Source organism: Panthera onca, chromosome F2 (genome assembly GCF_046562875.1).
Source record: "Panthera onca isolate mPanOnc1 chromosome F2, mPanOnc1 haplotype 2, whole genome shotgun sequence".
Lineage (NCBI taxonomy): Eukaryota > Metazoa > Chordata > Mammalia > Carnivora > Felidae > Panthera > Panthera onca.
Window position 1 is genome coordinate 82,459,815 of NC_138356.1, and position 14,408 is coordinate 82,474,222.

General features: G+C 62.3%; 1 protein-coding gene across 2 annotated transcripts in view; it reads right to left on the reverse strand.

Annotated features, from left to right (window-relative positions):
• ZC3H3 (zinc finger CCCH-type containing 3) overlaps nucleotides 1-6,979 on the reverse strand; it is an 88,080-nt gene extending 81,101 nt beyond the window's left edge. For both annotated transcript variants that reach the window (XM_078441741.2, XM_078441740.2), the window contains exons 1-3: nucleotides 6,848-6,979; nucleotides 4,150-5,458; nucleotides 2,893-3,089 (exon numbers count right to left, since the gene is read on the reverse strand). In XM_078441741.2, coding sequence (XP_078297867.2) covers nucleotides 2,893-3,089; nucleotides 4,150-5,458; nucleotides 6,848-6,935 — 1,594 coding nt within the window. In that variant the 5' untranslated portion in view covers nucleotides 6,936-6,979. The remainder of the gene's footprint in view (nucleotides 1-2,892; nucleotides 3,090-4,149; nucleotides 5,459-6,847) is intronic.
• Nucleotides 6,980-14,408: the final 7,429 nt, after the last annotated feature.

A 14,408-nucleotide genomic window follows, 5' to 3' on the forward strand; every position in this document is an offset into this window, starting at 1 on the left:
CTTGACCTGGCCACAGGCTCTTCCTGGCTCACTGCCCCTCCAGCCCTGCCGGACACTCCTGGGGCCCCCAACACAGCCACCTCGCATCCCCGAGCATCTTCATGCAGGTCCCATGGAGGTCCCATGTCACCGCCCCCTGCCTTACGGAGGCCTGCCCCACCCGCCCATCATCAGGTCCCGCCTTCCCTCTGGCCTCGGCCCCTCCCACCCTCAGGGAAGCCGGCCACACAGGACCCCTCTCTGCTCCTGCAGCACGGCAGAGCTCATTCCCACCCGTGCCCGTCACCCGCGGACAGGCACAGCATTTACGCCTCTCTTCTCCTCACGCCGGTCTGTCTGGATGTCCCCTCCTCAGAGACGCCAACCGCTTGGCTAAAGCTGACCACCCACCCCTCCCAACAGCTCTCCACCGCCTTATCCCACGTTTCCCTTTCCTCTGAGCGCTTGTACCACCTGAGAGGAGCTTTTCAGCTAGTTTACGACACCCAGTAGCTGTCCGTCTTCACGACAACGATGCGGCTCCAGCACGTCAGGGCCCACGGGAGCCAGCACGCTGCCCTGCACAGAGGCCCTCGATGCACGCTCGCCGGATGGTTGGGGTGATGGTGAGGCGTAAGCGGGGAGACGCAGGATGGTGGAGGACACGTGAATGGAGGATGGGGGATGGAGGACGGATGGGGGGATAAGAGGGTGCGCGGATAAACGGATAAACAGGTTGAGGGAATAGCGGATGGAAGGTGGATGGATGGATAGGCGGATGGACGAATGGACGGACAGACAGTTGGATGGATGGGGAGAGGATGGAGGGAGGGGATGGATAAGTGGATGAGTGAGCGGAAGCTTCTCCAAGCCCCTCCCTCAACAGGCCTCTCCCCCCCACCCCCCACCCCGCCAACCCCTGCACTTTCCGGCCAGGGCAGTGGGGATGGAGGGTTCTCCTCTAACTACAAACTTATCCGTCCGCCCCCTAGTGGAGAGAAGTGTAAAGGCAGGGACTGTGTCAGCCCCCTCCCCCCAACCCCATCTTGCCCAAAGCCTTTCTCCTCCTCTCACACAGCACTACACACCCCCACCAGCAGGAGGCAACCTCCACGTCCTCAGGCGACACCCGCTAAAGCTCTAGGCCCAGACAGAGAACGGTCATCCCAGGCCCCATAAGCAAGGTACGCAAGCATGTGGTCCTGAGCCTGCGGGCACCGCTCCAGGGTGACCCACAGACCCTCCCCGCCCATAAACCCGCAGACCCAGCACCCCCGTCAGCCCCTCACTCCTCCAGGCCACTGTCCACCCGGCAGCCACAGTTGAGTGTCCTAGAACATACTGGCCTGGGTCGCTCTGTGAGGGTGCCAGCTCCAGGCCATGGCCCCAGGACGCGGCCTACGTGGCCAGTGTCCTTCTCTCCCCAGAGGCCCCTCAGCCAGCAGCTCCGGTAGCAGGCCCACTGCCCGCCGGTCCATCCAGTCCGCGCCCACGGCAGCCCCCGCCCCAGCCCCCAGCCGCACAGAGTCCTCCTGCTGGGAGCAGGGAAGGGCACACGGCACACCTGACCACCTGCCTGGCAGGAAGGCTCAGCTTTGTTTGGTGGCCCCAGAGTCGTCTGCCCCCTGCCCCGTCCGGAGAGGGGTCCGCGGCTGCAGGCCCTCAGTAACAAGTCGGGAGAAGTATTCGTACGAATAGCGCTCCTTCCTCTGGGGTGCCTGCTATGGGGAATGGCAACGGTCTGGCTCAGGCCTGTCTGCCCCCACACCAGGCTCCTTGGGGACACGGACAGCAGAGGCCTGGCCAGGCCACAGTCAAGGCCAGCCCCACCGGACTCCTGGGAGGGCGGCCAAGCTACACCAAGAGTACAGGCTGAAGAGGTCGAGTGTGCGCACCTGGGATGCCCTGCAAACCCCCTCGGCGCCCACCCCTCCATTAGGACACCCTGCACCTGGGACACAAGAAGGGTATGGAGGGGCCCAGGCCGCGGTCTGTGTAACCCTGCCCCACTCAACACCTGGCTCGGCAACTCCACGAACACTTGTTTCCAGGCCCAGCAAAGGGGGGTGACGCCCGGCGGATGCTCACCGGCGTTCCGGGAACCCAGCTCTGCGGAGCACTCTGGCCCCCAAGAAGGCAGGGCAGGAAGCAGGGAGCTCCCAGGCCAGCCAGAGGCAGAAACCCCAGCTTGGGTGCCGGCGGGTCTGAGAGCAGCAGGCCAGGGCGGCCCTTCCGGAGGGGCGGATCTGGGGCCCAGATCACACTGTCTGCTCGCTCTCCGACCCGCTAAGGAAGGGGAGCTTGCACACGGAGGACCCAGAAAGCTGGGACCAGCTGGGCCCACTTGGGTCACAGTCAGCCACCAGGCACCAGAGCCACAGTCCCCGATTCCCCTCAGCCTCCGTTCAGAGCAAGAATCTGCAATAGCCGTGGCCACTCAACACACTGCCGCCTGTGACGGGAACATCCTTCCCCAAGGTGCCTCACGCGACACCCCTGGTACTCAAGTTTCACTGAAATATCACCATCTTGAGGCGCCTGGCCCAGCCACCCAATCTCCACTTGCCCCGACCCACCCTCCTTGGGGCAAGTCACTACGGAAACGTCTTGGTGCCCGTGGGCTAGGATGCAGGCGGCAGGAGAGTGGAAGGGACCACCCCACCCCATGCCTCCGAGACCCCCAGAACCCGGAGCAGGACGCAAAGGGGCCTGTGGACACGGCCAGCCCTGAGCAGCGTCCCGGTGTGACGGCTCATCTGTGGGGACAGACGTCCATCCGGACCGCCCCTCCACTCCGGCCCAAGCCACCCGCCGCCCCCCAGGCTGAGCGTCCTCGGGACGGGGAAGGTGGCTCGTAACAGGCGAGCGGAGCCGGCGCAGCTGCAGGAGATGACCCCCTCCCCCCGGGCCTACCTTCCTTGGTGGGGGGGTGGGCCCGGCCAGGAGGCAGGCAGCACAGCCGGTGCCTGGTGACCTGCGCCAGGCCCTTGTTGGGGTTCTTCCTCAGCACGGGGCTGCTCTTCCCCCGGGGGGCCTGCCTCCGCCGCAGGCTCAGCTGGCTCTTGGCGGTGGCGGCAGGCGGGGCGCCATTCTTCTTGTCGCAGGGAAGGCTGCAGAGACAAAGAGCAGGCAGGTCCCAATGGGCTCCCCCAGCAGGGCGGCTCTCCCCATCTACCCCTGCCCATCCAGACCCCAGCACCGTGGAATCACCCCGGGAGGTCCCAGCCTGCCCGCCTTCTCAGCAGCGGCCCGTGCGCTCCTCCCCCACTTGAGAGCCCGGAGCCGGGGCAGAGGGAGAGCGGCTCCCAACCCTTGACCCCCACCCGGTGTATCTGCACCAGGTCCCCTCGGTGTCCCTAGGCCGGATGAACTCTCCAGTGGGGCTGGGGGCTGGGGGCAGCGCCAAGGAGCCACCGCAGGGGAGGGGCCGCCACCAGCTGCCCCCAGCCACCTCTGCAGGAGAGGCTACTGCTCACAGCTCCCCTGTCCACATCAGCCGAGACAGGACGGCCACCGTCCAGAAAAGGCAGGGGACTTTTTAACTGTCTGGGAGAGCAAGGCCAAGGACCAAGGTCAGACAGCAGGAAGGACCTCCAAAGGGGACTCTCAGTGAGAGTGACTCTGCCCTCGCAGTTACCAGCTGCCGTGATGAAGTCCGAACCCCAGACCAAACCTGAGCCACAACGCCATTTTTTAGCCTCTGCACGATCCTTGCAGGTGGAGGGCCAGGGAAACAACCCGTATTCAGTGAAACAGTGACTCCCCTGGTCACCTGGCTGCCAAGGAGGCAGACTTCCCGGTGCGCCCTGGGTTTGCGGACCTAGTGCGTAGCTGGGTATAAAGCATCATCCGCAAACCCAGTGGACCCGGAACAGAAGCTGCCCCAGCAGCCTCTGGTCTGTCACCAACAGGAGATGGGAGGGCTCCCCCTGTCGTCACTGGCTGATCCCCGGCTACCCCAGTAACCCCAGCCTCATTTGCACTGGGTACAGTAACGCCGCCAGCCACGCTCGGCTGGACCCGTGGCCGGTGATGCTTCATCGCCTCCTCCCACGGCCCCGCAGGTGAGCCCTCCCACACGCTCCGCACGCCCAGCAGGGAGCTGCCAGGCCCAGGCCTGCCCCCCTGCCTGCCCAGACAGGACCCTGGGGTGCTGGCAGGGGCACCTACCTAGCGCCGCCCCGCCTCCGGATGATCTTGGTGCGGCTCTTCACTTTGTAAGCCGAGAGTGTGGTCTCACTGAAGAGGGGCTTCAAGCCGCTGGGTCCCACTGCCGGTCTGTCCCCTGGGGGGAACCTAGGTGGGAGCTGGGAGGCATGGTCCTTGCTGCCAGCTTCCGACTGCCAACGAAAGGAGGAGGATGAGGAGGCCGAGGGGCTGGACGCCTTCCACTTGTATTTGCTGGGGGAGGCCCCGAGCGTGGAGGACGCGGACGACCTCCTGGGCTTGGCATCCGGATCAGCTCTGAGCTGTGGCTTCTCCCCCTGTGCCGCTGTGCCAAAGGGGGCCCTGCACACGGTCTCCGAGGCTGCTCTGGGACTGAGGGCCCTGCGAGTGGCCCGGGGGCTCTTGGCTGAAGCAGCCACCCACTTGTAGTTGTTCTTCCGGAACTTGCTGGTTCGACAGGACACGAGCGGTGAGGCCTCCCGGGCCTGCCTGGGTCCAGAAGCTGCTCTGGCTGGGCCTGCCACCGAGCCGGAGGAAGCCGGCTGATCCGGGTGGCCAGCATTCACTCTCCCATCTCCAAGGTGCTGGGCGACACAGCTGGCCACAGAGTGTGAGCCCACCTTCCGGCCCGGAGCCGCGCCACTGCGCTGGGGCAGGGTGGGGGACAGGAAGCGTGCCTTGGCCGCAACCGCACTCTCGCTGACAGTCCGCCGGGGCTCGGAGGGGCTGTCACTCACGCTGCTCACAGACTTTACCACCCGAGGCTTGCCAGGCTCCTTCTGGCAGACCAGAAGGGGGTCCTCTGTACCGCAGCTCCCCTTGGCTCTTCCCGGCCTCGAGGGTTGCTGCTGCCCACCAGGGGGCTCGCCCTCGCCCTCCTGAGGCCTGTGGTGGCTCCAGGAGGGGTCCTCACATCCTTCCAAGGAACCCCGAGAGACCCCTGCAGCGCTAGCTGAGCCCGGTTTTGATGGTGGCTTGATTTTGATAACCATGTTCTGATCTGGACTCAGCTGGACCTGCCTCTCCAGGACATACTGCGCGGGGTCAGGACCCCGGCTGCCCCCAGCCCTGAGAGGTGGCTGTGCGGCACAGTCACCGGGCGGGTCTGAGGCTCCTGGGGGCCGATTCACCAGGGAGTATTTCTTGCGCCATGCAGGCCCATGGCTCAGGGAGAAGCCCCTCCGGCCGGGACGAGGGTAGCTGGCACCGAAGGCCCTGCTGCTGTTGTAAGCAGGTGGCTGCCAGCGGGCAGCGGCCGACGTGCCCGGGGCAGGGGCGTTGCCATGGAGGTTTTTGTAGTCATCGATCAGACCTGAGAAGGCAGAATCACGGGCTCAATTAACCGGAGGCTGACAGTAAACTCGGCCAACAGCCCAGTCCCCCGGAGGCGCATCAGCCGACAAGACACCCCACAGACCCCACCTCCCTCGTGAGCCCCCGCCTGGCCCCAGGACAGTTCAGCCCGAGTTCCCTCCGCCCATCTTTCCCATGAGCCTTTCCCATCAGTCTGCTTCCATCCTAGCCGCTTACACTGAAAACACACCCCTGTGGCTTCACGTTCCTAATCTGTCGGGAGTATTATACCGGGTCCACAATGCTTTGAGGTGAAATGTCACTTGATATGAAGAGACCAGCAAGGCCCCATGCTCTAATGCCCAACAAGGGGGCCGGTCAGCCACGGAGGCCCTCTGGCTTGCCCACGGATGCAAAGGAGGCAGGAGTACTCCTTAATAATCCCCCCTGCCCGGCGCACGGGACAATGAGCGTAAGACAAGTGACACAGGGGTCGGCACTCCACAGTTGATGGGAATGTCACACCGTCCTCCTCTAAGGGGAGAAGAGCCCTGATTGTCTGGAGGCCCGACAGGGGATAGCGGTCCCGGGGCCGGAGGGGTACAGGTTCAGCTGGAACACCCCAGGGAGTTAGGCCTCAACCGGCAAACCAGTAGCTAAGTCCTCCGTGCCAACGCTGCCCACCACAAGTCCCGTCCCCAGACCCAAGAAAAGCCATGTCCAGACCTGGTGACACGCCAGGACAGCTGTGACAGAAGCCTCTGGCAGGCTGGACCAGCCCGCCTGGACTCTCCCCCATACACATTTTCCAAATCCTTAAGTCTTCTCTTCATGGGAAAACTTTAAACGGGGAAATTTTTCAGAACAGAAACCTCAACTTGGGTGTAAAAACTGAAAATATGGGAAACTGAGGCCTGGCGAGTGGGGGCCTTGGAATATCAAGGGGACTGTGACTGTGTGAAGGGAAGGAGCCAAGACGAGGCGTCCAGGGGCTTTGCCACGCGACACCAGGTCAAGCTCTCCGCCCTACTGTGTGGCACCGAGAGCGGCAGGGCGCCGAGGAAGTGCCCGCCCGTGGGGGTTGGGGGGGGGAATGCCTCCCGCCGGTTACTAAGCGACGGCCCCGCCGCCACCCGCTGCAGCGCCTGAAGGACACGCACTACCCGTCCGGAGAAACGGGCAAGGGGCTGACCCCGGCCGGCCCGGATGCCCTTCGGGGTTCCCCACCGCCTCCCCGACCCTACCCACGCCCCCACCCGACCCGACCTGGCCGTCCAGACCGAGGGCGCGGAGCGACCCCCTTCGGGGAGGCGGGCAGCGGCCCTTCGTGAGGTAAGGAAGGGTAAAGAAAGGGACGCGCGACCCGGGCCCGGCCCGGCCCGACCCGACCCGACCCGACCCGACCCACCCTGCAGGAGACGGATCTGTCGCCGTAATTGCTCCTTTTCCTCCATCTCCGGAGTCCGCGACGCCCGGCCAGGCCCCCGAGACGTCATCGCCGCGCGACTGTTTCCCCGCCGGCGGGGCGGGGCCCACGGAAGCTCCGAGCCTGCGCACTGCAGCTGGGCCAGGGCGTTGGCCTGGCTGCGAGGAACGCGCCGTCGTCCTGGCAACGCCGGCGGAAAGGCGGGTCACGCACGCACAGCCCAAGGGGCGGCGCGCCGGCCAGGGGCGCGAGCGCACGGGCCGGGAGACGGCCGAAGGCGGGTGGTTTCGGACCTGGTGCGGCGGCAGCTGGCTCCGGTGCTACGGGCTCTCGTTCCCTGTGGGACCAGGCGAGGAGCCGAAGTCCGGACCCGTCTTCGGCCGCAGCGCAGCTCCTTCTCCGCGTAGAATTACGCTGTGGAGGCTCTGCGGGGGGACCTGGTGGCACGAACGCCGGAGAGGCTCTCTGTTCACGCTGCCCCGTGGGCCAGGGCAGGAGAGGAAACTCCGGAACGAGGGGTCCCTGGGCGGGGAAGCTCTGAAAACATGAAAGATTTCGGTTTATCAGCGGGAACAAGTGCAAAACAGATGTACAAACGTTGTACGCTGCTGGGGGGTGCAAAATGGTGCAGCTGCTGGGGAAAACAATCTGGAGGTTCTTCAAAAGGTCAAAACTAGAATTACCATATGACCCAGCAGTTCCACCTTGCGTGTGCACCCACGAGGAGTGAGAGCGGGGACTCACGCCGCTGCTCCATGAAGCGCTATTCACAATGGTCCGTGGAACGGCTCAGCTGTCCCCGAGGATAAATGGATGGACAATGTGGTCTGTCCAGAAAGTGGACTATGATTTAGCCTCGGAGAGGAATGTACTGCTTCTCGATCCCCGTTGTGACAACGGTGGACCTCAAAATCACTTTGCTAAGTAAAATAAACGGGTCACAAAAGGACGTATGTTGTATGACTCCGCTTCTGTGAAATATCTAGACTAGGCAAATTTCTAGAGACAGTAGATTAGAGGTAACCAAGGGCTGTGGGAAGGAGGAATGGAGAGTTAAAACGTTGTGGGTACAGGGTTCTGTTTGGAACGATGAAGAAGTTTTGGAAAGAAATGATGACTGCACAATACTGTGAATGTACTTAATGCCGCTGAATGGGACACTTAGAAATAGCTGTGTGACAGCTTGTATGTTGTAATTTTTTTTTTTTTACCACATGAAATGGGCAACGTGTTTGCCACAGGCCTGTGCAATAGCAAATGTTGAAGGAAATTCTTCAGGCTGAAGGGAAATGATAGGACGTGGAAACATCTGTGTGAAGAAAGAGAACAGGAAATGGAAAATTTGCCAGTAAATTGTAATTCTCACTTCTTATTTGCTTTAAAAGAAGTAGTTAGAGGGGCGCCTGGGTGGCTCAGTCGGTTGAGCGTCCAGCTTCGGCTCAGGTCACGATCTCACAGTTGATGGGTTTGAGCCCCGCGTCTGGCTCTGTGCTGACAGCTCGGAGCCTGGAGCCTGCTTCGGATTCTGTGTCTCCCTCTTTCTCTGCACCCCCCCCCCCCCCCGCTCACGCTCCCTCGAAAATAAACCTTAAAAAAAAGTATGAAAACAAGCAGTTGCGATAAAAATATAAATAATGATGCTAATAACGTGCCTGGCCGAGGAGACCAGCCTGCGTTGGCTGCCTCTGCGCTCAGGCTGCAGAACCCCACTGGGAATCCCTCCCAACCCAGATGTCTTCGAGAAGTAGAATCTATCTGGAACCATCTTTGCTTCCTGGGCCTTTTCTGGCCCCTTTCCAAGCACCGCCCAGCCCTGTCCATGCTTTGTCTTATCCTCCTCCGCTCCCACCGCCACTGTCCTTGCCGAACTCTAACTGGAGCTCACCTCTCCCTCTCCCACAAGGCAGCCAGAGGCACCCCAGGGGAGCGGCCATGGAGACAGGCTCAGGGTGACTTACGTACTGGGACTGGTGTAAGATCCTGAGGCCTTGGCAAAATGAGGGCAGGGGAGGGGAGTGCTTGAAGATTGAGATGGAATCCCCCTTCGGGAGCTTGGGGAACACTCTTGGACTTGCCCTGTGTTGTTTCTCTTGAGGATCCTACAACTGTCACCTTGTGAATGAGTCAGGGCTGGCCTGATGCAGGATGGACAGCACAAAATGTCAAATCTGTCCTGCCTGAGCCGCTCCCTCCTTCCACCGACCCAGCCAGCACCCCCACCCCTTTGGGGGTCTCCCTTCCCTGCCTCCTCCTTCCCTCCAGATCTGCAGGCGGGTGGGAGTCAGGTGACCCAACTCAGGTGGGAACAGGTGGTTGGCAGGCTGGGACTGCTACCCCATGGATGTCCCCAAGCCTTTCGTCCCAGAGGGAAGAGAGCAGGAAGTTAGTGTGGAAGACAGCTGCCCTCGAGGACCCTGTGGACCCCTGCTGCACGCCGGCATCACTAGCCCTCACTGAACAGCACGACCCTCGTACTCTCTGAGCCAGATCCTTCTGGGAGGAGAGTGTTTGGTCTACCGTTCCCTAAATGGCAGCATCTCCACCAGGCTCTCCGGGACCAGGATGGATGAACCTCACCAGACAAACCTCCCAGTGCCGGGCACTGAGCAAACAGCCCATAATCCCCCCTCCTGCCCCAGCAATGCCCAGATTCCAGCTGTGCGGAAAGGCTAGTCCTGGCCAGGGCAGAGGGGAGTGAGGCTCAAAATACAAAAAGCGTGAGCAAGGGGGCTGCTTCCTCCTGCAGAGGCCCAGTGGGGTGGGAGACGGTTCTGTGCCCCCGCCGCCAGCAGGCAGAAAGCTCAGGGGGCCAGACAGGTCGCAGCAGGGGACTCCAAAAGGAAGCAGCCGTTGTGCAGTGCCTTCCTGCTGCCCACGCCCCCGGAGCCGCCCTTGAACCCAGTCGCCCTGCTCTGGGGCTGCCCAGGCGGCCCGGCGACCCTCCGAACGCTGCCTGAGCGCCTGCCGGGCGGAGCCTGCTGACCGGGCCACTGCGGGCACGCCCCAGCGTCCAGAGCTAGTGACGGGGTGGCCCAGGCAGCCAGCGGGAGGGATGCCCCGCGGGTCACCCAGTCCCTCCAAAGCTGGGACTGTCGGGACTTGCTGTCAGCGTTGGCGCTCTCTGGGCCGGGCGGGTCCCGAATGCTGACCACTGCCGCTCTTCCGGGCCAGGGCTCCCAGGGGCCCCGAGGGCGGGACACAAACACGGCAAGGGGTGACGCCCGAGGAGGGGGAGCGGGGCCGCTGGGGGGCGGGGTGCCGCGGAGGGCGTGGGCGCCCGGAGTGTCCCGGGAGGGTCGGGTGGGACCGGCCTGAGCGGCTCCCGCTGGGGGCGCTGCACCGGCCCGCCGCCGACCCCCCCCCTCCACCCCCCCCCCCCCCCCGACCCCGGGAACCTGGCGCCCTCCAGCCGCCCCGCCGCCCCGTGGGGCCTGCCGGCCACCCCAGTGCCTGGAATGCAGCTGCCTTCGGACTCCCGTCCCTAAGCCCCGGCTCCCGCTCCCTCCTCCACCTCCACCCAGCCCTCGGGGTTGTCTCTGGAATCTTAGCAACCTGCCTCGTCTTGGCCAGGGGCCGGACACCCCCAGGGCAGGGCACCCCCAGGGCAGGGTCTGTGCTGGATTGCCCACTGCCACCCCTGCACCGGCCCCTTCCCCTGGATGGGGTTCCTGGTGGCAGCGAGCGCCCTCCACCTTCCTGCACCTTAGCGGCCCCCCCAGGCCCAGCCTCCCCGACCCGTCCAGGCACGAAGGCTCCCAGTCCCTGGTCACCGCACGCTGTCAGGGACACAGTGTCCGCCCTAGCTGCGGACCCCAGGGCTCGCCCACCCCTAGGCCACGGCAGGCTTTATCTCCCTCAGTGTGACCTAGAGGGGGCTGGAGGAGGACATAATGGCACCCCAGACTTCCTTGGCCCTCAGAATGTCCTGGGGGCCACCCCTTTCCTCTGGAATGGGACCCGGGGAGGGGATAGGCTGTGGGCCATCCCCTCCCACCCTTTCCACCTTTCCTCCCCACAGGCTCACCCCCGCCCTCTCAGGCTGACTCCTGTCCTCTCTAGAGTCAGGAGCCCAGGTCATGGCGCTAGGCTTGACATCGGCCTCCTGTTTTGGTTATTGCTGAAGAGCTGAAAATGTGGACCCGCAATTGTGGTGACCTCGCCCCGCCCCGCCTCACCCCACCTCGCCCTGCCCTGCCTCACCCCACCTCGCCCCACCTGAGGCGGTGGCCCCGGAAGCCTCAGGGCAGCCGGGCTCACAGTGGGCCGCCCTTGGTGGTGGCCCTGGGCAGTGTGGCACTGCTCCTCTCGCCCGCCCGTGGATGGCCCCTGCCTGGGTCCTCTGCCCCAGACCCCGTGCCCTGGGGTGGGGGGGCGGGGGGACTGCCTGCAGGAATAGGGAGAGACACAGGCAGGGCTGCAGGAGAGAGAGCCCCCACGTAGGAGCCGTGGGCCTCGCAGCCCCCAACACACAAACGCACACAACACATGCAAACATGTACAGACACAAATACAAATGTACAAGTGATGAGGTTTGGGGGTGACGGTGGGGGGTCCGGAGCCCACCGCCAAGAAAGAATTCTCGAAGACGTCTTTGGTGCAAAAAGGTGATTTTATTAAAGCACGGGGCCAGGACCCGTGGGCAGGGAGAGCTGCCCTGGGGTCGTGAGGAGTGGCTCCTCATATGCTATGAAGTTGGGGGAGCAAGGTCAAATGCGAGGCGTCCAGAGGGCCATTGATTTGCTAAAGAGGACTCCTAAGATGCCTGAGGCCTGGCTATTGTCAAGCTGAGGTGGTTTTCCACCTAGTAAGACATTAACTTTAGGACAGAAGGGTTGTTCCTGGAGAAGCTGTACTCTGTACCTGCCGCGGCTTGCCTGTCGATGGGCTGCAGGTCACAAGGACGTTTAGTTTTACCTCCTATTTCCTTCTGCCTTTGTTCCCCACGTCACTACGGAGGGGTGATGTTGGGGCTCCAGGAAACCGAGTCTGTGGGTTTCTGGAGATGAGGTTACTGAGAAGACCGCCTTTTTCTTGCAATTTACTAAGACATTTGTAAACTGATGCAGACTCAGGTCCTGCAGGACTGGATCTCTGTCGGTTGGCCGCTTGTTCTCTGTCCTCTCCTTTGTCCTTGGGCAGCCGGGAGGGCCTGAGGAATGTCCCACGCGTGGGGGGCGGGGGTGCTAGCTTGCGCCGGCCCCAGCCTGCCCCCTGCTCCCTCATCACAAGCGCACACACGTGCACGCACAGGCACACATGGTGGACATGTGTACGTGTGAACACACGTGCGCACACTATGTGCACACGTGTGGAGACGCATACGCACACGCATGAGCACACGCGCACTCAGCCTTACCCAGGCTCTCGGAGCCTCCTACTGCTACCGGCAAGAACGCCCTGTCTATACTGGCGAATGGGCTCCAGGGGCTGGACTGGAGCTGGGAGCCCCACACCGAGCTGAAGATGTGCCCACGGCCCCAGGGGCCCTCAGCCGGCACAGCCCTCGGGCCCGCACCGCAGACTCCTGGCCCGGGGACAGACCCAGACAGGGACCCTGCCCCTCCCCCCACACCCCCGGACGGAAGGCTCGTGGGTCAGTGAAGGAACGTGGCAGAGCCTTCAGGGTGAGTCTCAGGCCGACGGAGGAGCCCTGGTGTGGCCTCCAGGGTGGCTCACGGCAAGAGCCCAGAGGCAGGATGTGATGGTGGAGGAAGGGCGTGGGGCTCCCGGCTGCCTTGCACGGGCTGTGATTCACACGTGACCCAGGACCGGAAGGGCACTGAGGAGTGCCCTTGTGACCGGTTGGATGTCCTTACTGGACTCCACATTTTCTCTATAACAGCGTATTGAGACATAATTCACATGCCACACAATTCACCCGTTTGAACTATAAAACTCCACGGGCGTTAGCATATTCGGAGCTGTGAAACCATCACCACGATTGATTTTGGAACCTCCCATCACGTCCAAAGAAACCATGTGCCTATCAGCTGTCCCTCCCCCTTGTCCACCCCCAGCCCCGGGCAGCCGGTCACCTGCTTTCTGTGTATGGCCTGGCTCGTCGTGGACGTGTCACGTCCGCACATCGGGGGATGTGTCTTCTCTGTCAGCTTCGTTCACCTTTCTGCGTGTCAGTACTTCCTTCCTTCTCACGGCCCGTGAGCACTCTGTCACCTGTCGTCCTTTGTGTGGGTTTCCCCACGCGTGCACTCGTGCCTCAGTTGCTGGACACCTGGGTTGTCTCCACGTGTGGGTGCTTGCGCACGGTCCTGCGTGAACGTTCGCGTGCAGGGTTTTGTACGCACGTGCGTTCTTATTGCCTCGGGGCGTCCACCTACGAGTGGAGTGGATGAGGGTTAGGCGAGTCCTCCGTGGAACCCGTCCAAGCCCCGCCACACTGTCCCCCACGGGGGCTGCTCCAGCTCACAGCCCCCAGCAGCGTGTGAGGCTCCGATTTCAGAAGCTCCAGCCGTCCCCAGCTCGTGGATCCTGTCCCAGGGGTCCCGCTGGCCGTGAAGTGGCATCTCAGGTGTGGGTGGGAGGCCGGGCCCCGGCGCCAGGCTGGGACCGGGTCGAGCAACGTTCCCTGTTGACTCAGCCAACCCGGTGATTCCCCCTCCCATTCCCCCCCTCTCAAGGGCATACGAAAGCCTTGTCAAGGCTGAGAAAGTTAATTCCTGAAGCCTGTGGTCTGCGGGTGTTGGCAGTAATGCTCCTCCCTTTTTCTACCCCGAGTCGGATAGAAACAAACATGGGAATTGTGTTTTGCCAGCAATCTTATCAACAAGGTCTTGTTGTGACCCGTCTAGAAAATTCACAAGAAACACACAACTAAATGTTTTGGTTGGCAGCGATTATGTGAAACCCGTTTATTCTTAGAATGGCCTGACCCATAAGAGTCTGGATATAAAAGATTGCGTACGGCAACAATAAAGCCATCACTTGGGCCGTCAGCCCAGGGGACCCTCCTGTTCCCAAACGTTCTTCTCTCTCTTTTTTCTTGCATTCCCCTACCCTCAGGACCCTGACCTCGGTGTTTGTCACGCCGGTCGCGACAAGTGGCGCCCGAACAGGGACCTGAGACGACAAGGAGGAAACCGAAAGCGGACCGCGCGGCGTCTAATTCAGGTAGGGGAACTGTGCCAGCAGCACAGACGACGGGAGTAAGACTATGGGACAGAAACAGTCTATGGAACAGGGATATTTTGTAACTGCCTTGCAGGCTCTTATGAAGGAGAAGGGAATTAAGGTTTCTCAGTCAGCCCTTGGGGAATTTTTTGACATAGCGCGTGATTATTGCCCATGGTTTCCAGAGGGGGGCACAGTTGATTTAAAGGATTGGCAGCGAGTTGGTCAGGAACTTAAGAATCAGATGAAGGTTCGCGGGGCTGCAGTTCTAGGGGCTTTGTGGTCTACTTGGACCTGTATTAAGGAGGTCCTTGATCCGCAGGATTCTATTGAAATAGTTTCTCTTAGCTCGGAAGCAGCCCAACCCTTAGTGACTTCAGATGCTCCTCTCCCTCCAGAAACTACTTTCAATGCC